We start from the raw sequence: 25,322 nt of genomic DNA on the forward strand, positions 1-25,322 counted from the left end.
AGCGTCCCAGCAGAGAGGCATCTGGCACAGCATCGGGTCCTTGCAGCTTGCTGTTTCTGCTGCACGTAGCCTCTTTCCTGGTCAACAAGTGCATTGTCAGTGGCACTGAACAGGGAGTGTGCGCCTGCCCCTTTTGCCTGCTCACCCAAGGTAATTCCTTCTGTTACTCCTTCCACATGGCAAAAACAAGTCAGAAAGGGGGAAATGTTAACACAGGGTTTTGGTTTGCAAAATGATACCTGCAGTGCCTTGCTGTGCTCTGTTACTCACTTGCAAAACCCTGAGCCCAATCCACAAGGAGTGGTATCGTGCTAGTACTGGCTTTTTGCTGTGATCAGCCTGCTGCCGGTTGGATGTGCTCCAGCAAAACGGTGCTTTTTACTTGTTAATTTTTGCCACTGACAGTATGCTCACTGCCTTGTCAACAGGAGGCAGTACATAGGTCTCTGGGAGATGTGCAGCAGCATCAGTCAGCTGTTTGCTCTCCTGGTTGAACAGGCACGTGTATGGGTCTTTGAAAGCTGGTGGGAGAAACCAGGATCCATCAGTCTCTTTCATGAAGGTTTTGTAACTATATGACCTTCCTAACTAATTTCCCTAATTCCCCAATAATATATATATGTGTAACTAAATCTAGGCAGGCAAGGCTATATCAAGCCTTAGGCATGGAAAATCGTGTAATATGATAAAGTTGCATATTGTGTCCAGGGCAGAGCTAACCTTGTCGCACCAAGAACTTCCTTAAGATTTTAGCTTTAGGGTGAGAAGACAACTCCCATCACCGGGAACCCCAGTTCCCTCCCATACTCCACCAAAGGCTGCTTTGGTTTCTGATTCAGCTCTGCAAATACCGTCTAGTGGCTTCAAACTGGATATGAAGTCGGCTGGTATTATTTCCCCTGTGAAGGCTAGAGCGAGGGAGAGAAAATTAAAGCAACTTGTCTTAACCTGAATCAGCATTGTGGAGTTGCGAGCGTGTCTCTGTAGAGCCTAGTGAAAGGTCTGTGCCTTATCTGGCTTGATACTTTGCTGGTTGCACAACTCACACATCCCATAGATGCAAATATTTTCCTGGGGTTGGCCCCAGTTGCCCAAGGAGGGTGTTTGTTCAGATTCTTATGCTTTGCAATTAATATAAGCTTGCAATTAGTATAAGCTTCTCAACTCTATGTGAGAAAAAGAAGGGGAAATGGTGCTAGGTGGTTTTTTTTTTTCCCTTCTCCCCGTTGTTGTTCCTCACCAGCTGGCTACTTTGCAACGAGCACATTGTGGTTTTTTCCTTCAGAAGCAACGTGTCGTTGCAAATTCAGCTTTGGAGAGGTTGTGGGAACTTTTGTCCGCTGGTGTTGCGGCTGCTGCAGGCAAGGCCCAGACAACATGTAGTGCTGTGGGTACCCAGCCTGCGAGCTGGGTCTGGTCGAAGTGGATGCCAGCCCAGCCAGCCGGCATGGTCCTTATTCCCTGGTGCATTCCCACACTTGCTCAGCGGCGGCTGGGGGAGGCTAGACCTGCCTTGCTCCTTTGTATTGTCGCCTAGATCATGCAAGAGCAGCAAAGTTCACACCATAGGAAGTTGTCAAAGGAATCTGAACCTGGTGCATTGCAAATCAATATCTTTTCTCCGCTTCGTTCAGCTAAGGCAGCATTATCTCAAGAGGGCTGTATGAAGTGTGCTTGTCACAGCTGTGCCAGGCACCGACACAGCTCATGGAGATATTCATGCACGCTCACTCCTGAGCTACTGGATGAAAATTGGCTTCTTTAGAGGGTAAATTCCCTCCATTTTAGTACAGGTTCAAAAAAAGGTATCCAGTTTAGACCTGGAGAGCATACTTCATCTTTAGGTACAGCAGCAAAACCTTGAGTAAACCTCAAAGTTTGTGGTTCATTGTGTTTTCTAGAGTACTCTCTGAACTTACTTTTTTGTGCTCTTCAAGAGCAGCGATTCCTTTGGTGCTGTAGAATAAAAGAAGCACTTGCTTAAGTGGAGGAGTTGTCACCCTATGAAACTCAACCTGGGCCTGTGAAACACAGAAAACTGTGTTTCACAGTGATCTCAACCGATCACATCGATGTAGTCTTCAGACTTTGCAGCCATTTGGAAGTCTTTTGGGGAGGGGGGGAAAGGCCAACTATGTGAATTTTTGTATCTGGTCAGGGTTTTGACTGTTAGCTTAAGTCAGATTTCCTGTTTGAGTTGACATAGTATGTCCTGAGTTTGATCAAAAATATGTGGAAGTAAGGGCAAATGAAGCCTGTGGAATGGCAGCCACCACTTGAAACAGCTTCTTTATGGTAGATCTCCATTTGGGTAAGAAATACTAACTTCAAATACACTTTTTTTCAATGCAGGTCTTACACCTTCTCTGTCTTTTCTTAGCTGTGCAGGTGAAAGGCAAAAATCATTATATGAGGTGATAAAATATTTGTGATTAGCTGGGGTTTGAGTCCATATCCTAGACCCTAATCAGCCTCTGATGGAAGGAATTAATTTGGAATGAGACCTTTACCCCAAGTTTTTAAGAATGAATTGTTAGGGTAAGTTGACAAACTCCAGCTTTCAGAGCTCAATGCTTTCCTTGCTGTTGGAGTATGAATTTTCCTCTTGTGTTAATATACTCACTCTCTACAAAACGCTGCAGCATCTCTTTTTGCTTAAGTAGTGTTTCAGGTTAAAGCTGGCTGGTTTGACATGTAAGCTGGTGGTTTTCTATGGGCTTTTTCTGTTTTTTCAAAAAGCTTTTTGCAAACATTTGATTCATTTTTTTGAATTTCATTTTATTTTTACAGTTGAAGTTCCTGTGCGGGAACAATGAGAGCTATGTAGGAATCGTACCCACTACACCACGCTGTGGCCTTGAAGGTTCATTGTAGGGACACATGGTCCTCAGGGAATAGCTTTCTGAAAATAAGAGGATTTAAAGGCGAAATCAAGCAGCAGTTTATTTCCAGTTAGGTATGAATGACGTCCAAGAGTGAGAAACTGCTGTGTGTGCCTTAGGAGCCCTGAGAAACAGCACTGGTGAGCTCCGCTGCTGTCAGATGAAGCAGGGAGGCTTTATCAGCACATCACTGCCTTCTGAAATCTCACCTGTGGCTTGTCTCTCCACCAGGCTCCTGCGAAATCACGTGATCACATTTGAGATCGCACAATACTGGCAAGACTGTAAAAATTCAGAGTTCAAGCTTAATCTCTGAATTTATTCTTCTAAGGAAGGAGATTTTGTCCTACCGAGGATTTGAGGAGAAATGGACCCATAAAGTAGAGCCCCTGAGTGCGGATACTTTGGTGGTTCTCTGCTCCCTTTAAGAAAAAAAAAAAACCAAACCACCAAAACTCTGAAAGAGCTGCTTGTTCAAAAATGAAGACTTTCTGTAGTTGTTCCTGTGACTGTTCCCTCATGGGGATCATTTCCATATCTTATGAGTAATTTCTGAGTCCAACTCTAAGCTCACAAGACAGATCATGTCGTGACAAGAGCTAGGAAGTTTGCATCATCTGATTAGACTGGATCATCTTCAACAGTGCTGGTTCACGTCACCTGTCTGTTTTCTTGCTTGCTTTTTCCTAACCACTGGGGGGAAGGAAAAAAACCCCAAACAGCTGTGTGACACTTAGCATTACTCAAACACTCTTGCAGTCTTGAATAGTCAGCCAGGCACCATGGACAAATTTTGTGGGTGTGGGTGAGCAGAATTGGAGAGGAACCCCTCGACCATGCATAGGATCAGGCTCCTACCACTTGAACAGCAACTTCATAGCTGTTACGATTTGTATTTATAGTAGTAGACCAAAAAAAGCCTGAAGGTGTGAAAAGGGATGCAGCCACCAGTCTAAGCAAGCACATAGACCGTGGTCTTTTGGTGCACATCCCATCTCTATGTCCCACCAGCCCTGCCTGGGCCCCCTTTAGTGGTATTTGCCGTAGCCCAAGAGAAAGTTGTATGAGGTTTTTGGCGCCCTGAGGTCCAGTTTCCAGAAAGCATGGCTTATGTATCAGAGCTTCAGTTCTTGTGTCTTTGCTGGTGTTTGTGAGGGCAGATGCTGAATACAGTGGTAACCAATAGAATAAAAGGTCAGGACTGATTTGCTGGTGGCTGGGGGCTGATGGTGGCAAAGGGTGATAGCGTGAAATGCTCCCAGCAATTGGTGATTTGCAGTGATGTAGGTCATGTAACAGATCTTCCCAACCCCGCCCAATCTAATAGCATATAGAAAATATAATAAATTTTACTTATAATAAAGTTGTATTATTATATGCTGGGGGATTGAAGGCAGATGCTTGGATTTTTCCCAGTGGGCTGAAGGGAGGTTCAGGTTTTGTTTTGTTTTATTTATTTATTATATTTTAAACCAAAGCCAAAGAACCATGAGTCAGCTTGATCTTTGCTGCAGCAGTTCCTCTGCTGTGGTCCCCAGGCATTGTCTAACAGACACCTGCACCTCCACTAGGATGGGTGAACTCAGAGACTGCTATGTAACATGTGCAGACTTATTTTTGTCACCCCCCCCTTGCAGAAACTCCTTAGGGAGGCTCTGTGTGTCCTTAGGAACCAGTGGTAGGGGAAAGGAGGGGATGCTTTGTGCTTCTTAACAGAGGGTTCTGGGAAGACACTCAGCTGCTGATCCCAGGAGCAAGTTCTCTGGGCCAGCGCCCACCAGCACCATGTGTAATTCCTCATGGCAGCCAGATCTCCAGGGAAGAGGAAACAACTCAGTCACCTCCTTCCTTCTTCTGCTTTATGATTGCTGACTTTTATAGCTGCTCTGTAGGCATGCTCTGTGCCTCCCTGGCTGAATGAAGGTGTATTTTTAACCCTTCCTTTCCCAGGAAATGTCAGTCTACCTTGCTACTGTCTCAAGATGCTGAGGGGGATAAGTGCTCCAAGTGGGCTAAGGTTGAAAATTAAAATAGACCAAGTGAGATCCTCAGCCAGTGTTGGCTGCCTTGGCTTCAGTGGCTTCACTGCAGGGACACTACTTTTTACCCTTTCCTTAAGATGATCCTTCAAGGCCAGATCTCAGTTTTGGGACTCACGCGTTTGGTTCTGACTCCTCAGCTTGGGCTGTCCTCTCCCTTTCGGTGGGAAACTAAAAAATCCTGCACCTTGTCCATACTACACATGCACAGTGGCTTAGGGTTGTCAGGAGAAGTCAGCTTTGAAGTTCTAAGTTTGCCTTTTGTGGTTATGGTTTTCTCAGGCCAAATACAGAATTGTTTGCATGAGCCTTATAAAGACCAAGAATAAATTGAATCAACACTATTGTGTTTCTTTTTTTAAACGTCTCTGCAATGTGTGCTTCCCCAGCATTGCAGAGTTGTGCTTCGGCAGCAGGATCAGGAAGTGTGAGAGGCTAGTGGGAGAAGCTGGACAATGGGAAAGAAAATGGGAAGCCGTATATACAAGCCTGGTAAAAAGAAGTGATGTTTATAGCTTGGGGACCTCATTGTTGCAAGGTGTTAGGGAAGTCACTGGCTTCAGAAGATACAAATTTGAGTGTTGTATGGACAGCAGGGACAACCAGAGTTAAAAGGAAAGAAATTCTCTGAAGTGGAAACTTTGGTGTAGGAGCCCCCTTTTTTGTTTGCAGATCATCTGGCAGGATGAGACCCTGCTCTGGTACCAAAGACGATTTCCACTGGAAAGAGTAAAAGAAGGTTTTGGGCTACGTGAGAATCCCCTACAACATCTTTCATGCCTGGCCATCGCTTACACTGCCCTAATGAAGTTACATTACAGTAATTAGTGTATTACAGTTCAAAATTCAAAAGTCTTTTTTTTCTTTCTGTCTGTCTGTCTTATGTGCGTGACCTTTCGTTACTGCTGCGCGGGGTTTGCCTGGGGAGTTTGCTGTGCAGAGATTGATCTGTGATGGAGGTGCATTGCCATGCCTGACAAAAGGATGCTTCATCTAGAAGGGCACCTGTGGGCTCATGTTGCCCCGTTTTACTTTCCCCAAGCTGTGACTCTTCCAGCTCATGCTGCAGACATTTTGGGCTGTACTTTGCATGGTCTCTTTCTTTGTGTACTCTCAGGAGAAAACAGGTGCTGAAGAACAGGGTGAAATCCTGTCTGTGGTGTTGTAAGCACCAGCTGTGTCTGGTCACCAGGTACCTGCCAGCGTGGTACCAACTGTGGGCAGGTGCTGGTCTCTGGCTGACTTCTCCTCCTAAAGACATTCTCTCTCTAAAGACTTGAAGGTTTTCTTCTTTCTGTTTGCAGTTGGGAGCTCATGTCCAAGCTCCCCTGCATGTTTGTGTTCATTCACTTCTTCCACAGCGAGTTGTCATCCCTGAAGCTCAGGGCATGGTGTGCTTCCTATCTGTACCTCTTTCAAACAAGAAATTCTCATTAATGTGACTGGAGAGAGCACTTGCCAGTGCTGTCATGCTGGTCCAAGTGAGGATCAGAGCCCCCATTTTCTCCATCGACTGTTGATCTGTGTAGAGGAACACCTAAGTTGAGTCCAAGAGGTAGGGCAGGGTCTCCGGAGCTTGATGCCCACATCAAGTGCAGCGCTAAGCCCAGATCTGGATCTGTTCATTGCCTCTACCAGGGGTGTCCTGAGGGACTGGGGATCAATTGAGGGATTTCAAGAAGATGTAGGTACACCTAACCTTTAGGCACTATCAGAGGGACCTCAACCACTCTGCTGCTCTCAGAGGCTTTGCTTATTTGTTCATCAGCTTGTCAGGCTTCAGTGTTGAGGTGGAGCCACATCTCACACAGGCTTGGTGTCTCGCTTTGCTGTGGTTTCTTTTCAGCCCTAGTGTGCCTGTGGATGCTGGCTGCGAGCCCAACCAAATCCTGCATGTTGTCATTGCTGTGGGCTCCCAAGGAAGCTCTGGAAGGAAACCCCCCCCTGCTTCTGCTGATTGTGCAGGTCTGCCAGCAGATGCTGGAGGCTGCGACGGAGGTGATGGAGTAGGTGTTGTGCTCCTGTCCCCTGCATAATCAACCGCAGCCATTGATGAGAAGCACAGTCTTGTGGCAAAAGTTCAAACGTCAGGGAGCAGAAATCCCCAGCTTTACCATAAGTTTCCTGTGTGACCGTCAGCGAGTCACTTAATTGGTATGGGTTCCTCATTGCAGGGTGGAGTTACTATTTCCTTGATCTGTTACGCCGTGTGTTCCCGGGGGGTGGGATATATGAACCTGCGTGGAGGCTACTCGGAGTTGAAGGAACATGTCTTCTGTGTCCATGCTGTAATGCTTGCAAGACAGGCAGGATGAGTCCCTGTGCAGTGTCCCTTTGTTGCTCCAGAGCCAAAAAAGGGACATTTCTCCCTTTTCAGTATGGAGAGCTGTAGTCTGAGCATCTTCAGTCTTATTTGCAGCAGGTCTGTGCTGTGACAGTGATGCATTTAAATAACCCACCCACAGCAACATTGCTTGGGTTTTTTTAAAATCCAGACTACTGCAGGGAGGGAACATGAGCATCACATTAACAAGGCTATTGTGGCTGAGATGCACAAGCAGCAAAGTGAGGCTTGGGTAATCTGGGACCCAAACTTAAAGTCTGCTGATCCAAACTTAAATCTCATGCCTTAACCTTTGGACCTCTCTGTTTCTATCAGTGTTGTGTGATGGTTGCTTAGTACTGCACACACAATGCATTGGTTGGCTCTGCCTGGCTTCAGACCTGATTGTGACAAATTCATTTGCCTTGGCTGTTGAAGGGCTGGGCTTGGAGGTCTTCTCCAGACCTCTCTGCCAGCCATGCTCAGTGTCCCCATCCCTCTAGGTTGCAGCTGGCTGGTGCTGCAGCTTCTGGGTCTGTAAATCAGCAGCGTGCCCCTGAATGCATATTATATATATATACGACTGATGCATATTCATGCTTGTGACAGCATTGTGTCACCCTGCTAATAACATGTCCTGGTGGGAAGGAGAGCAGGGACGGGGTCCCAGCAGCAGATGCCTGCTCCCTTCCTTTTATCTCCTCTTCCCACTGCCCCCTTGTTGTTGGCTCCCTAAGGTGCCCCATTGCTTGCTTTTCTAATGCATTTTCCCCAACTCCTTCTCCCAGATTTGCTAAAGTGAGCCCTGCAGGTTTGCTTTTTGTTGTGCTACCTTCTTCCCCTTTGTCCCTGCTCTGCCAATAAATAAGGGTATGTGCCTGCAAAGGTGCTGCAAGGGCTAAATGAATGCAGAAGGGTGATCGTTATATTTGATCACGTAAATTAAATGGCTTACTAATAAAGGAAACACTCTAGAAGTATCTGATTTTGGCTGTTTGGGGTCACTCAAGCGGTTCCTTTGAGCTCTGTCTCTGAACAAACTGTATGAGCAGCTTTTTATCAGTGTCCCATTGGGAATGGAAAGGCAAGAAGGAGCTTTTTGTCTCATGTGAAGACCCCGGATGGGAAGCCATGTTGCCTGAATTTAGTTCCCAGCTTTAGCAGCCATTGATGACTTTGGGCCGGTCCCTTGGCTTGTTTGCATCCCCTTGCCTGTCTGTACAACAAGGAGGATGGTGTTTCTGCTCATGCATGGCCACCAGCTGCAGCTCTAGTACTGGGAGCTCCATCTCTTGCAGCTCGGTGGCAACATCTGAATTTGTCCCTTCTCACGGTGTTGCAGCAGAGAGCCAGGTGGATACGACCTGCTGTAGCATGATGGCAGGACTGGTGGGTCCCTGGAGAGGCTGTACCTCTCCCTGGCAGCTCATTTGCGGCTGTTCCTTTCGTCACCAAAAGGACCAGGCAGAAGACATCAGGTACCTTAGGAAACCAGCCTGGAGACAGCATCTCTTGTAATCCCACCCCATTACTGGGCAGCATTTGCCCCAAAACCTGAGTTCTCTCTCCCTGTTAATAGCTGTAATTACAGATATGCACTTACACTGGCGCTGCGTGCTCGTCTGGTCCAAGTTTCTACTTCATTCCACCTTATATCTTGTGGGAAAATCAATACAATTTGGTACCGAGTCTAGCAAGTCAAGAGATTGCTCAGAGCCTGGGTTCGTGGTTGCCTACCACACATTTTAGCAGTTATAGTTATTGTCTATAATGTGGGTCTTGTTTTAAACTTTCCTGAGTACCTGTCCATCTCTTCATGTGCTCACGGTACATCATGCTGCCTTTCACCCATCCCATTTATGTTTATAGATGGGATTTTAATGCAAAGGAAGGTTAAAAGCTGCCTCTTCTCTTGAGCTCCGCCTTGGCCTCTCTGCAGAGAGAGGCCAACATACCGCACAGAGTATGTTCTTCATTTGTTTATCTGAAAAAGGCTGGGAGGCCTGGGAGAAGTCTCTTTTCCAGGGCAAGGTGGAGAGCTGCCAGCCCAGGCGGGGAAGCGTCTGCCTCTGAGCCACCTGCTCGGCCCTGGGAGGCTGGAGAGGAGATGAAAGCGGAGGAGCCCTGGCAGTTTGCAGTCTTCTGTATCTCTGCAGTGAGAGCTTTTCCTCCCCCACACCGTTTTCCCACATGCGTTGGCAGAGTCAACACTAGGTCCTAAGTCCTGACTGCAAGATAAGAGCTCAGTTTTTATTTAATTGTCCCCTGCTGTCCCAGCCTGCTTTGTGGTGTGTTCATGCCTTCATGCATCCACCTTTACCAGGCTTTCAGACAAAACTCCAGCCTCCTCTTTCCTTACGCAGGCTACTCTTGCTCGTCTAGAGTCTCAAACAGCACATAAGTGTTAGATCATAAATCACGGGCATAATTTAAAAACTGTCTTTGATTTCTTCAAACTGCTGGCCCTGCCAGATGCAGACAACTGGTGTTTTCAGCTAGTGACTTAGGTGCTAGCCCAGGTGGTCTCTCCCATCTGCTTGTGATTTTTTTTTTTCAGGGGTCTGTGTTCAGCAGTGGGGTGGGACGTATCGTTTGCTTGCCTGTTTCTTTCAGACCTTTCCATGGACTGGCAGCAAGTAACCTGCAGAGCAGCATGCTTTCTCTCTGTGTGGAAGTTAGCTTGGAAGATTGGCTCTTCTGCAGAGACTGTGGTGGGACAGGCTCCTTGCTTTCAGGGAGAAGGGTAGAGTGATTGTGGGAGGCGAGGATCCCACTGTGATTCTCAAGCATGTCCCAGCACCTGCCAGAGTTTCCTGATGGTGTGCTTCTTCCCCTGCCACGTTCATGATGCTTGAGACATGGGTGTGAGCAATCCTGGTTTATAAGCTCCTGAGATAAGGGGCCTGCTAATCTTTCTTTGGAGTATAGTAATTTTGGTGGCCTGTGTTGTCTGGGGGGGCAATCCCTTCATCCAGAGGGAAAGCTCTTGGGTAGCTAGTTTGTTCTTTGGGTTTATTGTGTTACTGACATGTGTAGGTTGTTTGCTGTTTTGGGTGGGTTTTAGGCATAATTGCCTACCTGTTGTTTTTCTTAGAGTAAGCTGGCAACAAAGAACTTTATTACGAGTATTTATTATTTGAGAGGGAAAGTAAGAACAGCGTAGCCGGACCCGCTTACTGCTAACAGTGATTGCGCAGCTTTGTCTTTTACTCAACTATCAGACAGCTGAAGCAGGAACCAGGGAACAGAAAACAGGCAGCAGCTTTGGTGAGGATGGTACTATCTTGTTTTCCTTTGTCCTTCCATCTCTTCTGGAGAGGGAAGACGAGCAGGGACTTCACAAGCCTTTTGTGGTTGGGTAGTCTCTGGCAGAGGGGTTGTGTTGCCAGAGGTGCTTCAACTGGAAACTGTGCAAGGGCTGGGCCCAGTGCAAGGACCCGTCCATGCCTGTTCAAGACCTTGTGCAAAGCCATGGCTTGCACCTTGCTGCTGGGACATGTTTATGGCCGCTGTGCAGAGGGAATCCCTCTCTTCCAGACCTGCCTGTGCCTCAAACCTGCCCGCAGCTTTCTGCTATTCTTCCTCCCAGGTTTCTCCTTGAATGTGTGCCTGTGTTTTGAGCCTCCTACATGATGTCATTCCTTACCCCTTTTCTTTTTTTCCTCTGGAGCAATATTTTTGTGCTCAGTCTCTTGGGACAGGCTGTCTCTCCCTTCAGATCTTGAAGAGCTTGCAGAGGATGGAAGAAGTCATTCTGTTCCTCTTAGGCTTTTTTATTTTTTTCCCTAATAGAAGGCATTTATTATCTCCAAGTCGTTTCTCCAAAGCAGGGCCACCATTTGCAACTTTTATTCCATTTTTGGCATCCCTCTCTCTTTTTTCACCTCTGGGCTGCATTGTCTGAGTTTGGCTTGCTAGCTGCATACTCGCAACAACGAGCATGTTGGGTTAGATTTGCAGCCCACTTTTTAATTTAAAAAGCAATAAATAAATTAAAATGAAGCATTGCATAGGCTGTGATTTGTAACAGAGCATCAGCTTCCCAGCCTCGTTTCCCTAATCTCTTTCAGGCTGGGCAGGCCACAGAGAACATCAGCATTTTTTGGCCCTTGAGTAAAAACAAAAGGTGGCATTTTACACCGCTGGAGAGGTTCCTTCAGTCCTTCCAGAGGCTGTATTTTGTGATGTTGGTGACAGTCTTGTGCATGAGCAAATGGAGGAGCCTGGACAGTCACCGGGGTGAGCCAGCAAGGTTTGCCTTGTCAATGTTCTAAAATCACCGAGTAGGATTCCTGACTTGTGGGCGTGGTGGACTGCTGGTAAAAGGCTGAGGTGACCATTGCTCTCCTAGAGGACTGCAGACCACTTGTGCCTGCAGGGCATCTCTGCCGAAGGGGAAATAAAATCAAACACTGTGGCATTTGTGGTCTAAGGGCTCCTTGGTTCCTGTGGACAGGGCTTTTGGAGGAAAGGGCACCCAATCTGAGACGTGTCCAAACAGATTTGCAGAGGCGAAACTGACTTCTGGTGTCTTTAAATGCAGAGATTCCCAATGGACAGGTAGAGGGTAAATGTTCAGTAATGAACAGTTGTAAAACTTCTGTCATGGCTGGCCTCAGTACAGCAGTGCTGCGCAAGAATCTGTCTCTTGGCTTGTTTAGTTGGCTTGGTGCCCATCCTGGGGGAGAAACAAGGTGAGGGGAGGAAAGGGAGGACACAGAGAAAGATCCTTCAGTGGTCCTGTTGGAAGGGTGTCAGAGCCTCCCTCGTAGTGAATGTGTTGGGAACCCACTGCAAATCCCTGTCGCTTGACACCTGAGCTTTTCTTGAAACTGTGGTGGTGTGATGGGATGTACTGATGGGGGCCAAGCCCCTTGAGTTCCTCACCTCTGCTTCTGCCCAGTGAGTTTCTGGAGGTTTCACAGTCAGGTCCCCAAAACCACCTCTCCCCCTGCAGATGAAGCTCTGTGCTGGAGAAGAGGGACCATGAAGAAGGTCAGGTTGTTCTCTGCAGGACACAGCTGGGTCTCTGGGTAGCACCTGTAACCTTGATGCCTACACTTGCTTTAGGTCTTAGCCCTGCGAAAGCTTGCGCCAAGCATCTCGGTCCTCGCTTCTGCGGGCAAAGCTTCCGTGCTGCCCAGCGTGCGCAGGCAGGGGAGAAGATAAGGAGATGTGCCTTCTGCCCTCACCTGTACCTTCATCCCCTCCCTGCAAGACAAAGGTAGGATGCTGGTGCCCACTGGGGCTGGGTGCTTGCTCTCCTGGCTTCCTGCACAAGGCTGGCAGATGTTTCTTGTTTACTGGAGCTGCGTGGCTCTGGCTACTGGGCTGGGAGCAGCTGCTGCTGCCAGGCGGAAGCACTCGGCGAGGCTTTCCTAGACAGCTTTGAACAGGAGCCAGGAGCCCTCTCGCTACAGGAGAAAATCCACAAGGTCAGGAAATACAGCAGCGGCAGCTCCGGCTCCACACTGGGGCTGTCGGCTTGGCACGCGGATCCCAGCCCTCCTCTTCCTGGACGGTGCTCCTGAACGGCTCTCCTCCTCGCCGCCTTGCTCAGCTGTTTGTTTGACAGCCCTGCGTGGCTTTTGGGGGGTGCAACAGTTGAGTGCTGCAGAGGTGATAAATTTGGATAGGCAGGGAAAACACCAGACGGCAACCTGGGTCAGGCTTTCAGATCTTGAAGAGCTTGCAGAGGATGGAAGAAGCACTGTTCCTGCTCAGCGTGGGACTGGGAGGTTGTGCTTTCATGTTTCTCTTCGTTATTTTGTGGTCAGCTCTGTCTGGGCTCTGGGTTAGCTGCTGAGAAATAGAAACTCTTGTTTATCCTCCTTTGGAAATCCTCACATCAGGACAAGCTTTCACAACAACCAACAGGCTGTAAACCTCTGTCCGGTGTGTCCCCAGACTGAGTGTGAAAACTTGGGGTGTCTGTTACTATCTCTCTGGCAGGAGCCCCACTCTCTTCCCTGCCTCTGTTTTTTAGGAGAGCCAAAAACATTGTCTTTGGCTGTTCCTTGAACCAGCCCATGCGGCAGTGGTGATGTTCATGTGGTGTTGAGGAACAGCCACCCCTGCGTCAAAACCTGTGTGTGCATCAATAAGCAGCCTTGCTCTTCCCATGTTCAGGAGCAAAGAGTGTGATGGGGAGCTATGAGATGGTGTTGGTAAGGTCAACTTAGGGACAAGACCAGCTGCCCAACTCTAACAAAGCTTGGTTATATGGAAATCCCTGCTTTCCCCACAGCATTTGGCCAGGCTCCCTCTCCTGTGGCATTTGCACATGCTCTGATGAGAAGTTGGGCCTGCACGCTCCCTGTGAAGAGCTTGCATCGTGGATCCTTTTGGAAAGGAAGCAAGCTCATCTGAACATTGATTTTTAGCACACATTAATTCAGACAGCTCTCACGCCCAGAGCTGTCCATGATTCCCCACACTCTTGCTCTACATTAGGACACATTTTGCAGCAATGATATGAAACAGTTGGGTGGGCTGGACTCACTATCCTCTGCAAGCTGCAGAATCTCTCCTGCCATTGCTGGGGTGAGGATGGTGTGCAGAGCGGTGAAGAGTTAGCTGAGGTGCCAGCACCTTCTAGGTACGGTGTGAGTGAGCAAACACCAACACTGCAGAGTTCTTGTATGTAAATTGTCCGTGTGCTGGCCGTGAGTGGTGGAAAGCAATAGCTTTTTCGCCCCCCTCATTTCCCCCACCTCTTGGGTGGGTGCAGAGCAGGGAGACATAGTTCTGTGTTTCTCTGGAGGAGCCAGAGCTCAAAGCTCTGGGCTGGGGTGGTGATGTGCAGGGCTTGCTGGTGTGTGGTTGCCCCTCTGCTGTGCAGCAGAGTTCAGCGGCTCAGCTGGGGTCTGGAGCGGGGGAAGACCCTTAAGCTGCTGTGGGTGACTGCCCCCACCTCCTGCTGCAGTGTGGACCAGCAGGCTGGTGTGGCTGTGTGGCCTGGGAGTCTTCTGAAGGGATAGGCCAAGTAGTGCCTTCTACGGGGGTGGTCTTGTGGGATGACCCCCTCCTCGAGGACTCATGTCTTCTCCCTATATAGAGTCTAGGTTTTTCTCACTGCCTTAGCAAGTCCCATAGACTTGGGTGGTTGTGCAGTTTCCCTTGAGCATCATCGCGGCAGCTACTCTATCATCAGTACTAGATGCAGAGCAAGGTCCATCATAGCCACTGCAAGCCTTTATTTGCAGCCGCCATGTGTTTTGATAGGGGTTGCAGATCTCCCTGCTCTGTATGAAAGATGGGAGCTGGTTGCAGAGTTTCTTCAGACCCTCAAGACCCCTCTGTGTTTAGCTGTGAAGCTGTTCCGCTGCAGGAGCGATCCCCTCCTGGCCAGCAGTGTTGGTGAGACAGTCAGCATTTACTCCTCAGTCCCCATTTCAGCCTGTCACCGTCCCTCGGTGTAGTTGTCTCTTCCCATCCAAGAGAGATGAGAAGCCTGGGGTGGGGATCTCTCTTGTCCCTGAGAAGTATGTGTGTATGTGAGAAATTCATATATATGTGAAGGCGTGCATTAATGGAGCAGAGCAACGTGTGCACGGTCAATTAGTGTGATCACTTAGATTGTCTCCTGTAGCCTTGCTTTCAACCTGCATCTCTTCCTTGGCCGCCAGAACAGAGGCACATTGGACTTTTCTGGGAAGCAGTGGCACTTTCAGATACGGACCTAGGGTATCACATTATTTGCACCTCATTTCCCCCACCATCACCACTTTTCCACCATGCGCAACGACCTTCAGCTTCTCCAGCTGTGAAGAACGGCACAGCAACCAGAGGTCCTGCTTGGCATCGTGTTTGTGCTCTGGTCGCTCTTTTGCACCCCCTCCCTTGCCCTTCTTCAGGATCCTGGATGCTGAGAAGGGCATGAGCTTTGTTTGCCTTCCAGCTACCGAGACAGCAGCTCAGAAAAGGGCTTTGGCAAGAGGTGGTTGTGTCTGACTGCTCCCAGCTCAAGTGGGTGATTGAACTGTCTGAGTGGTTTAAGGTTGCGATCAGGTGGGGATTGAAGGCAGAAAGTTCTGGCCTCCTTTCCATTAGGTCTTTGCCGCTTTAGCAAATGCATCAGATGAAGACTAGGTCTAGAGTGGCCTTTGCCAGCACAATTTGTACCAGCTTCCAGGGTTTTGGGAGAGGGGCTGGCGAGGAGGGTGGAGTGATTTAACTGTCTGGGGGGGGTGGGGGGTGGTGTGGTGTCTAATCCCCATGCAGCGGTGTTGCAGGCTGCATCGAATGGCAATGGGCCAGGAGAAGCGTGAGCTTGTCTTCCCGCTACCCACTGCGTTTCGGGTTGCTTCCCCAGAGCTCGCAGATGACAGCTGCGGACGAGTATCTGACCCTGGGGTGATGTTCAGTGGGCAGGGGTTGCAGTCCAGTGAGGGTGGATTTCTATTTAAACTTTCGGGGTTTTGTAATCTTCCTGACTTAAAGTTCCTCTTTCTCAGCGGAGCTGGAGCAGAAATTTAAGGGAGGAGGTGAGGGGGATGAATTTTTTCCCACTGAAGGGCCGTGGCAAGTACATGCTGCTGCAGAAGTGTGGTTTGCTCATCCTGACCCTAATCATCATTCCCAGTTAGCACCTTTCATGATAGTGTCTCTTGCTCCCCTGTGGGGCGTGCCAGCTTCATCTTTTGGGAGCAGCAGTACCCCTTCTGCAGTCGTCCTCCCTCTTGTGATGGCCAGCATAGCGGGAGGCATCATTAGCTGGAGGATGGGCAGAGGGTGTGGATGTGCCACTATCTCAAACCTGCCCTGTGGTTTGAGGTTTAACACAGCCTCGAGGGTGAAGACATGGAGCTAACAGTGTATTTGGGGGGGATGGGACTTCTTCCCTGCTCTCATGGGCATTGACATCCAAACCACATTGGCCAACGCTTTCAAATCTAATGATTTTGGATCCCCAGCTTGAGATAAGGCAAACTGGAGACAGTGCTGAGCACTTCTGGAAAACCAGACCTCTTAAACTAGTTACTTTAGGGTTTACTTTTGATTTACACAGCCTGTACCTCTGGGTTTTTTTTTTTTCAGTAACACTCCCTTACCTCTTGAGGTTTGCTCAGGGAATATGTGAAGTTTGCACGCAGACCATCAGGCTGAAGCATTGCAGCATATCACAGGATAAACATAGTTTTGTATGAAGTTTGATGGATTATTATTATTATTTTGCCTATTTCAAAGTAACCTTCATTACTAGTGGAGAATATTAGGTTAAATAGCTCTGGATGCTGCAGTTCCATGCTGTACTTTTAGACCAAGTTTCATGGTTGTAGGTGAGGCTATCTCACATTTGAGACCCCAGAGCATCGGACCGTAAAAGCAAAAGAAAGGCAGTGGATCCTGGCAGCACGGTACAGGGTGACAGACACAAATAAGTGTATCTTTCTGTGGCCAGATTCCCAGGGTAGTCAGCGTGCTGGGTGGGAAGAAGGTAAGAAAGCCCTTGACCCTTGGGGCACACAGGCCATCCCACCATCTCCCCATTTCCAGGCCAGGCTTGCCAGGGTGGTACGTCTGCAAGCTTGAGATGAGAGACCAGGGTGGTCCTGGAGAGAATACCCTGAGGTGGCAATTTCATGGTGGCTTCATAAAGCTACGTTAAAAGCACGTTGCATCCCTGATGGTGGCTTTCTGGTTTTCACCCCAAGGAGTGAGGGTTGGCTCCTTGCCATCCAGAATAGCAGTGAAATGGGTTTACCTTGTCCCATCCTCAATCCCTACTGAAGTCAAGCAACTTAAAAGGCTGTTAAAACCTTAAGGGGTGCGTCCCTTCACCTCTGCCTTGCAGAATTAGGTGTCTCTGTTACAAGGTGCCGGATCCCAGACCTCAGTGTCTCTACCTCACAGCATTTGGGTGCTCCTGGGACGTGCAGGAAACATTGTGAATGCTCAGTACCCGAGGAATGAGCCTGTGCTTTGCAGATTTCTGACTTTCCAGCAGAAAAGGGGGGCTGACTGCTCAGCCCTGCTGCAGAGCAGGCAGTGACAGGGAGGGACCCCCTCTCCTAATGTAGCGGTCGTGTTTCTCCTTGCAGGTGGTGGTGCTCCTGGAAGTCCTGAGCTGGGGTCAGCTGGAAGATGACCGAATACAAGCTGGTGGTGGTGGGAGCTGGTGGTGTTGGGAAGAGTGCTTTGACGATACAGCTCATTCAGAACCATTTTGTTGATGAGTATGACCCCACGATAGAGGTAAGTGGCTCTGGGCATGGGGTCAGTCTGTCTGCGTGTTTTCCTCTTGCTCTTCTCCACCTTATCTCCAACCCAGAGCATGCTTGGCTTGGTTTCAAGTCTGAACTTGAGCAGGGATGTTCCTCTGCTTTGCAGAACTATTCTGAGTCGCTATGCACATGTTCGAAGGTCGCAGTGACCGACTTGTGCCTCCTATAGAAGGACAGCAGTGTCTGCTGGAGAGAGACGGCGAGGGAGGCAGCAGAAGCGGGCAGAGCCAGGCAGGGGCTGAGAGGCAATACAAAAGTCCTCCTTTCTGATGAGACGACATCAGAAGGGATGGGCATAGGGAGGGGTTAAAGGTTTGGGATTGAAGAGCCATTTTATGCCTGTGCTTCCATTTATCCTCCTGTGAAATCAGAGTAAATATATTGACTTCTCATGCAGGATGTTTTGAGATTTACTGATGAAATGGGTTTTATCAGAGCTTGGTCGTATTATATATGTCCTGCAGTTTAAGCGAGATGTGCCGAGCAGCTGAACTGTTGTGGTTCACAGAGTGCTGCCTCTGTTCCATTGTGAGGAGTTAAAGGTTGATGTATGGGTCTCATAGACGGTTGGGATGGTAGCACTGGCCTGTCTAGCTCAGCACCCTGCCTGGAGAAGCAGGCAGGGACTCTTTGCTCCTCCAGGCTGTGCGGGGCGGGGGGGCGGTGTCCGGTCTTCAATATCCATTACACTGGTTTTTTTTTTTTTACTTTTTAAAAACATATTCCATTCTCCGACTGCTTTCACTGTTGCTAGCGAGATGCTAATTAACCCCTGCATGACTTCCACATCTCCCCCAAATGAAGGTGTGCAGCAGCCGCTGCTCTGCACGAGGAGTAAGTCCACCCTGGGAAGGCAAATTACAGTTCTGTCATGCCTCTCGGACAATAACCTCCCTGTCTGCAGTCCTAAAGGATTCTCTCTCAGATGTGTATAAATGCAGCTGTGGTTGCTGCAGTTGTTGTTATCATAATGGCTAAAAGGCCCCAGCTGGGATCAGAAATATATTCTGGTAGGTGTTGTATGTGTAGTCCCCACCCTGAAAGAGCTTACAACTTAAATAAACAGGCAAGACAAGGCTTGGTAGAAAGGCAGAAATAGTCTTACAATCCTACAGATGAGAAGGAGAGAAAGCATTTAAAAGCACGTGCTATTACGTCATTTGGCCAAGGTCACCTAGAAAGTCAGTGGCAGAGACTGGAATTTAATTTAAGGGCTCCCAAGTCTCAGTGCTGCACCTTGCTTATGGGTGCAGTTGCCCTCTTCCCCAGCTCCTCTCCTCTCACATGCTCATCACCAGTAGCATCGTATGCTTTTCTTAGAGACCTGTTCCAGGTTGGTTTCTGCAAAAGAGCTGCTGATGGAGAGCAACCTCCCTGGGGAGACGTCTGCATGGATCAGTCCTCTCTTGGACCTTAGGGTGGGCAGAGGCAGCTCTGACCCAGTGGTGTGTTGGGTTTTGGCATCCTATTTTTTTTTGTCTGCAGCTGCCTGCCCCCTGTACATACCCTGCAGGGAATTTTCTCCATATAAACAGGCAGCGGGGAATGTAAACCTTGCATGGCATTTCCCAGCACACCCTCTTCTCTTCCTGCCCGCTCCTGCTGTGCCCAGGAGATACCTGCTCTCCTCCCCTGTTCCCCCTAGCCCCACTCTGCTCTTCTCTTCCTAAAGCAGCCACGAGCTGCTCTTTACCCCTCTCAGCCCTGGTGCTTTTCCACCTTGCAGGTCCCACCAGCCCTGATGCCTTTGCAGCTCCCGTGGTTGTGCCCTGCCTCGCCCCCACCCCAGCCATCTTCTCACTCATTCTAGGGTGACTCCTTTTAATTATGCTTCATTTTATGGGGATTTAAGATGCACAGAGAGTTACCTGCCAGCCATCCGAATGTGACCAATAAACCACCCTCCTGTGACTAAGCTGCTTTGGATCATGCCCGGGAGCTGACTGTGACTGTTCAGCCAGCTAACAAACAGCACAGCAATGCTGAAATGAGCAGGATAAAAGGGAAAAATAAAGAGTATACATGCATGGAGCAAAGCCTTTACCCATCGCTTAAATGAATCGAGCGCAGGCTGTGCTGCAAAGGGGGGGGGTGAGCAGGTTGGGGTGCATTGAGAAGATGCTCCCCAGAGCAGGAGGGGTGGAGAAGTGAGTTTGTCCCCTGTCTGGGGCAGAGACCCCGACTGAGTGCCAGCTCCCCTTCTGCCCTCCTGATTCACTAGTGCAAATGTCTGGCTTTGTAACTCAACGCCGGCTGACCCGCTACAGCACGCGCTCGCACACCTGCTCTTAGGCTGCCGAGGAGCCTTAAGACCTTTATTTTGGGAACGGGAGGGCCAAGGCACCAAGGAAACTTATGTTGCTGGCAGTGTCCCATAGTGAATGAGTGGGGATGGAGTAAAGAGTCAGACTGTGTTGAGAAACTCTTTGGTTTGTCTTCCAGCTTTTAGCAGTCAGCTAGTAACGGGCTTCCCAAGCCTCTGGTCTTATCCTGTCTGTAGCGTTTATCAAATGGACCTCTTGGCCTGGTCCCCCAGCACACCTGGGGTGCTCCCAGCATCCGTCTGGGATCCTGAGTCTGAATCCCAAGCAGATGTTGTTTCTGCTGCCTGGCACTTCACAGCTGGGTCTGGCCACTTTCCTGTGTGCGAGGAGGTAGAGTAAGACATGGGGGGGGCCGCAGAGAAGCATTGAGACTGCGGGGTGCCTGTGGCTGGACATGTGGGCTGGTGGTAGCTACCCCTGCAGTAGCAGCCACGTCACCTGGCAGCGTGGCGGGGATGGCTGAGCCGCCATCCCAAGCATCCCGTGGGGGATCGGATGAAGCTGGACACAAAGCAAGGGTGGGGAGAGCTTGTCCCCCTCCTTTGGGGAGTGGGGTGCAAAGTATCCTCCTTTGCAAGATTGTTAATGCCTTTGCTTTGTTAGCGAGCTAGCTGGCTGATGACCTGAGCCGAGGTGTGGGATTGCTTCTCCGTAGGCATGCTGTCTGCTGGTGAGACCTCCTGTAACTGGGGACTTGGCAATTAATTGCAAACACGTGTGCCGAAAGGCTGGTCCTCTGGACACAAGCCAGGGCACAGGGGTGGGAGGGTGCTCTGCTGGGCAGAGCAGGCACTGGGATCCCCTTTGCTCGTCCCTGCCAGGCACTGGGACCCCAGAGGTGGAACCAGTGCTCCTCTACCTTGCACCAAGGAGGGTCCAGATACATTATTGATTAGAAATGGGAGCGCATCCCTGCAGCGCAGCCTGCCAGTTGCCTTCAGAGCGGTTGGCTGGAAGCCAGCCCATCACTCCACGCTTACTCCCAGTGGGTCAGCAGTCCCCTTTTTGGGAAGACACGTCTGAGAAGGTCGTGGCACAGCAGATCTCATCTCTGATTTCGCGGCCCTCTCAGCAAGGTGAGGAAAGACTTTAACTAGCCGCAGTAGATGATGATGATGTAGTAATGAACCAAAGGGTGGAGGCTGTGTTGGCCCCATTCCCTTTCCGTGCTGCTGCTGGTCCTGTCGGTGACCTTTGCTGTGTCGGCTGTTTGTCTGCAGACCTGCAAAGCTCATCTGATAACATTGTTGTGGTCGTTGGAAGAGCAGCAGACATTTGAATTAATTTTAAACTGCAGCCGTAGCCTCTGTGAGTGGCTGCAAAGCACTGTCGTGGTCATATTGCTGACTTGCACCTTTTTTATACCTTTGGTTTTGGCTTCCTTCTCTCGCTGAGAGTTGAGGATGCTGTGTCGTACTTGGGGGACGGCTATCGGAGAGGGATGAAGCTGTTCCTCTGTGCTGGGGCTGCCTCAGCAGCATCCCTGCTGATAAGACCGGGCACGGGTGAGAGGCATGGTGGGGAGGAGCGGTGCTTTGAGGAGCCTGCCTTGAAAATGAAACCTTTTGAGGGATGCCCTGGGTGATTTCCAGGCCTTCTCACATCTGCAATGTTGCGAGTGCCTCTGCTGCAGGGAAAACCCCCAACTTCAGAGGACCTGCCTGGATAGTTCTTACCTCTCCTGGAGCCCTCTGGGCACAGACTGGTTGTGGGAAACACCCTCCTCACAGCGCGATTTTTTTTTTTTTTTTTTCTCATGTTTGAAGAAGAGGTTTACCATCAAGACCAGTTTGCAGCCTTACCAGTAGCATATCGCCTCTGGTGCCTGATCTGAAATGCATTGGAGGTGCTGGATTTCCAGGTGATCTTAAACACCTTCCAGCCCTGCAGATCGCAGATGGTGGCTGGAAGCCCTAGCTGGCTGGAGCCGCCTTTCCTGGGCGTTCCTTTCCAGCACACGGACAGGGTGGCAGCAGAAGGGATTAGCCAGGACTAAATAAAGCTTAGGAAATAGTTGTCGAGGGCTATGCGGTGTGGTAGAGACAAAGCTGCCCCTGGTCTGCCAGAGGCAGGGCTGGGAGTGGGGAGAGCAAGCCAGGGGCTGTCTTCTCTGTGGCTCTGCCAGAGAAGGGGAAACCTGCTCAGCTGCTCCCTTTTTCTTTTTTTTTTTTCTTTTTTCTTCTTTTTCCTTTTTCTCCCACTTTTGAAACAGGTTGAGTCAGCTATTTAATGGGAGCTAAACCCAGGCAGAGCGTGACCTGGCATCTTCCCAGGGATGGACTTGCTGCATCCCTTCGCTTCGCCGGACCCGAGCCCTCCCTTAACGCATTCTCCTCCCTGTCTCTCCCTCTCCTGGTCTGTAGGATTCCTACAGAAAGCAAGTCGTCATCGATGGAGAGACCTGCTTGTTAGACATCTTGGATACTGCAGGGCAAGAGGAGTACAGTGCCATGAGAGACCAGTACATGAGAACGGGGGAAGGATTCCTCTGCGTCTTTGCCATCAACAACACCAAGTCCTTTGAAGATATTCACCAGTACAGGTCTGTATCCTGGGAAGGGCCCCTTCCCTCTTGCCCTGTGCAAAGGGGAGGCCTTGCCGCTGCACCCTCCTGCCCTCCCTTTTAGATCAGGCCCCGCGGTGGAAGCACTGGCTGCCAGCAAAGACAATTAGCTCAAGTGGCCATTCCCCAGGGAAGAGACGGAGCAGACGGCTAATGTCAGTGACTCCAATAAAACCCATCCGAAGGGATTGCTTGTGGCCTTTGGGGACTCGGTAATGTAATGTTTAAGTGTTTATGGTGACTAAAGAGAGAGCTGATCCTCTATGACCCCCTCCCTTCCCTCCCTAATTAATGGAATTGCTTTGTTAGTGTAATCGATCTCGGTGACTTCTGCTGGGCCCAGGAGCTGGGAGAGGAGGCTGGGAAGGGCAGGGAGGGCTGCTTCCCCCGCTGGCAGCTGTTGTGGCGAGGCTGCGGTCTGCTGGCTGCATGCATGCAGGAGGAGGCAGTCCTGGCCCGTTGGAGCTCGGTTTCAACCAGGGCAAAGATGGAGCAGGAGGAGAGTCAGAGCCCCGGCGAGGTGACTTGCCCAAGAGGATGTACTGGGGGGTGGTGGCAGAGCAGGGACCCCATCCTGGCGTGGTCCTGCTTTGGCTGCACCCAGGTTACCCATTCCGCTTCTCCCCCCTGCTGCCATCACCCCTGCAGAGCTGGAGAGCCAAGGAGATGATATAAATGCAGTGGGAGTCTTCCCTGGTTACCCTGATGCTAGCTTAGGGAGGGATCTCTCTGCTTTATGCCCTTTTTTTTTTTTTTGAGGCTTGGCTGTGATGGGAGGCACTTGCAGAGGATACAAGAGATAGCTCTGCCTGTCCCTGCACTGTCCGCTGCCCACCGTGTGGACATGGGACCGTGTACCCCAGTCCCTCATCATAAACCCGGGTCCCAGATAATCCTCTAGCTCCGAGCACAGGCACAGCCCTTCCTTGCTCCATAGTCAGAGGCGCTGCTCTGAGCTGTCGAGATGTCTCAGTCACCAGCTAGCAGGCGTGTTCAGTGTAATAACTATATGGTTGGACTAATTTGGCTTGTTTTAGCTGAACCAGCGAACAAAGGGTGGGATTTTCCTAAAGCACCTGAGGGATTCAGCAGCATTCATCCGTGTGCCAGGGCTGGTGCCTGTGAATCACTCGCAGGATGGCTCGATTTCAAGCCCCGGTTTTAATCATGATGTAAATCACTGGCTTTCATCTCGTTTTGCCTGTGCTCTTTGTGTTTGCACTTTTAAAAGAATATTCCCCAGAGAAACACTGGCTCTCCCTGGTTAGTAACCATTAGGAGGTATCTCTTTTCAGCTAAGTGTAGCCCGTGCACTAAATATAGTACTTGCGTTTGCTGATCAGGATGTTACATGGAACATTTAAGTGGCTTTATAGCATATCATACATATAGTCAGACTTCATTTCTATGTTCTACTACATTAAAGAAAGATAATTGATTTTTTCTTTTTTTGTGTGTGATACATGTCCAGCTGCTTTTGGCTGGAAATTTGAATTCAATTAAAATGCCGAAATCAGCATTTTAAATAATATTTTTATTAGCTTAGTAAAACCATGTTAAATGTTCTGGATACATGAGCAAGAAAAAAAAAAGCTGTTTTGCATCTGAAGTTAAATGATTTATTAAGCAAAGGAAGTTGTTATCTGTCAGGAGGGAATTGAATGGATTGTTTGTGGTCATAATGGCTTTTAAGATTTTTTAGAAGTGGTAGATCTCATCCTCGCCCACCTAGTTTTAAATCCGAGGTTGGAATGATGAAGCGAGCATTATAGCTTTTTTGCTTCCCAGTTGGTTTCTCAACTTGAAGTGACCTGAACTAAACTGAAAGGAAGCAAATACTGCCTGTGCATCTGCAGAAAAGGTTACAGCTGCCAAAAGCTGGTTTATCAGCTCAGCAAATTCTGGTTGCAGGTGACTTTTTTTTTTTAAATTCACATTCAGGGGTATTACTTTTTCTAAAATGTTGGAAATAACACAGGTAACTGCTTGTGTGTTCATTTTTAATAAGCTTAAACTATCTTAAGTTCATGTCTTAATATAGATTGTCATAATTTCAAGTTGTGTTTTGTAAACAGTTGCATTTAAAGAGCAGAAGTGCATTTAGGTTTTGTTTCCAGAAGTGCCCTAGCTTTCTTGCTGTTTACTCACTTAAATGCTGTGGTCGTTTACATTCTCCTGAAAGCCCAACACAAGGCATTTGGCAGGAACGAAGTGTAGCTGTTAATTCTTGATGAAGAAGCTGGTGGGGAGTGTCCCGGAGCTGCCCCCTGATGCCTTTTTCTCCCTTCACTTTGGCACCTCTTACTCTTGCAGGGAGCAGATCAAGAGGGTGAAAGACTCAGATGATGTTCCCATGGTGCTGGTGGGAAATAAATGTGACCTACCAGCCCGGACAGTGGAGACCCGGCAAGCGCAGGACCTGGCCCGGAGTTATGGGATCCCCTACATAGAAACGTCTGCCAAAACTAGACAGGTAGGAGGAGGGTTTTAAACAAAATCTTCTTTTTCTTCTCTTTTCTCCAGTGCTGTCCTGGAGAGGCAGGAATGGGCAGACACCACCTTGCAGACAGATGGGTGCAAGGGCTGGGGTTAGTTGCTTCCTGAAGACTAAGTACTCCATCAGGACGTTCCCTCCCTTGTCCAGGCTTGAGCCTCCAATCCGGAGAAGTGCATAATTCAAGCTCTGGCAGCAGTGAAGGGAAAATGCCTTCTCAGGGCTTTCTCCAAGCCTCTGGAATAACCCCTGTAGTCACTGCAGGTCAGCTAAGCTCAGGGGACTTGGTTAACCTCATCCATGGCCTACTTTGGCAGACCTACAGGCAGAATATACCAGTGCTGGAAGGACCATGTGGGGCTTCCAGAGCACAGAGGTGGAAATGGAACAGCTGATTCCTTCAGTGGTCTAGTGGTGGCTTTTCTCTTGGGTGGTAGACCTCATTCAGGCTGCTGAAAGCTGATGAATCAC

General features: G+C 49.3%; 1 protein-coding gene across 2 annotated transcripts in view; it reads left to right on the forward strand.

Annotated features, from left to right (window-relative positions):
• HRAS (Harvey rat sarcoma viral oncogene homolog) overlaps positions 1 to 25,322 on the forward strand; it is a 33,367-nt gene that overhangs the window by 5,240 nt on the left and 2,805 nt on the right. For both annotated transcript variants that reach the window (XM_009323435.1, XM_009323436.1), the window contains exons 2-4: positions 17,288 to 17,441; positions 22,158 to 22,336; positions 24,671 to 24,830. In XM_009323435.1, the coding sequence (XP_009321710.1) occupies positions 17,331 to 17,441; positions 22,158 to 22,336; positions 24,671 to 24,830 (450 nt within the window). In that variant the 5' untranslated portion in view covers positions 17,288 to 17,330. The remainder of the gene's footprint in view (positions 1 to 17,287; positions 17,442 to 22,157; positions 22,337 to 24,670; positions 24,831 to 25,322) is intronic.

Source organism: Pygoscelis adeliae, unplaced genomic scaffold, assembly GCF_000699105.1.
Source record: "Pygoscelis adeliae isolate BGI_AS28 unplaced genomic scaffold, ASM69910v1 Scaffold5, whole genome shotgun sequence".
Taxonomy (NCBI): domain Eukaryota; kingdom Metazoa; phylum Chordata; class Aves; order Sphenisciformes; family Spheniscidae; genus Pygoscelis; species Pygoscelis adeliae.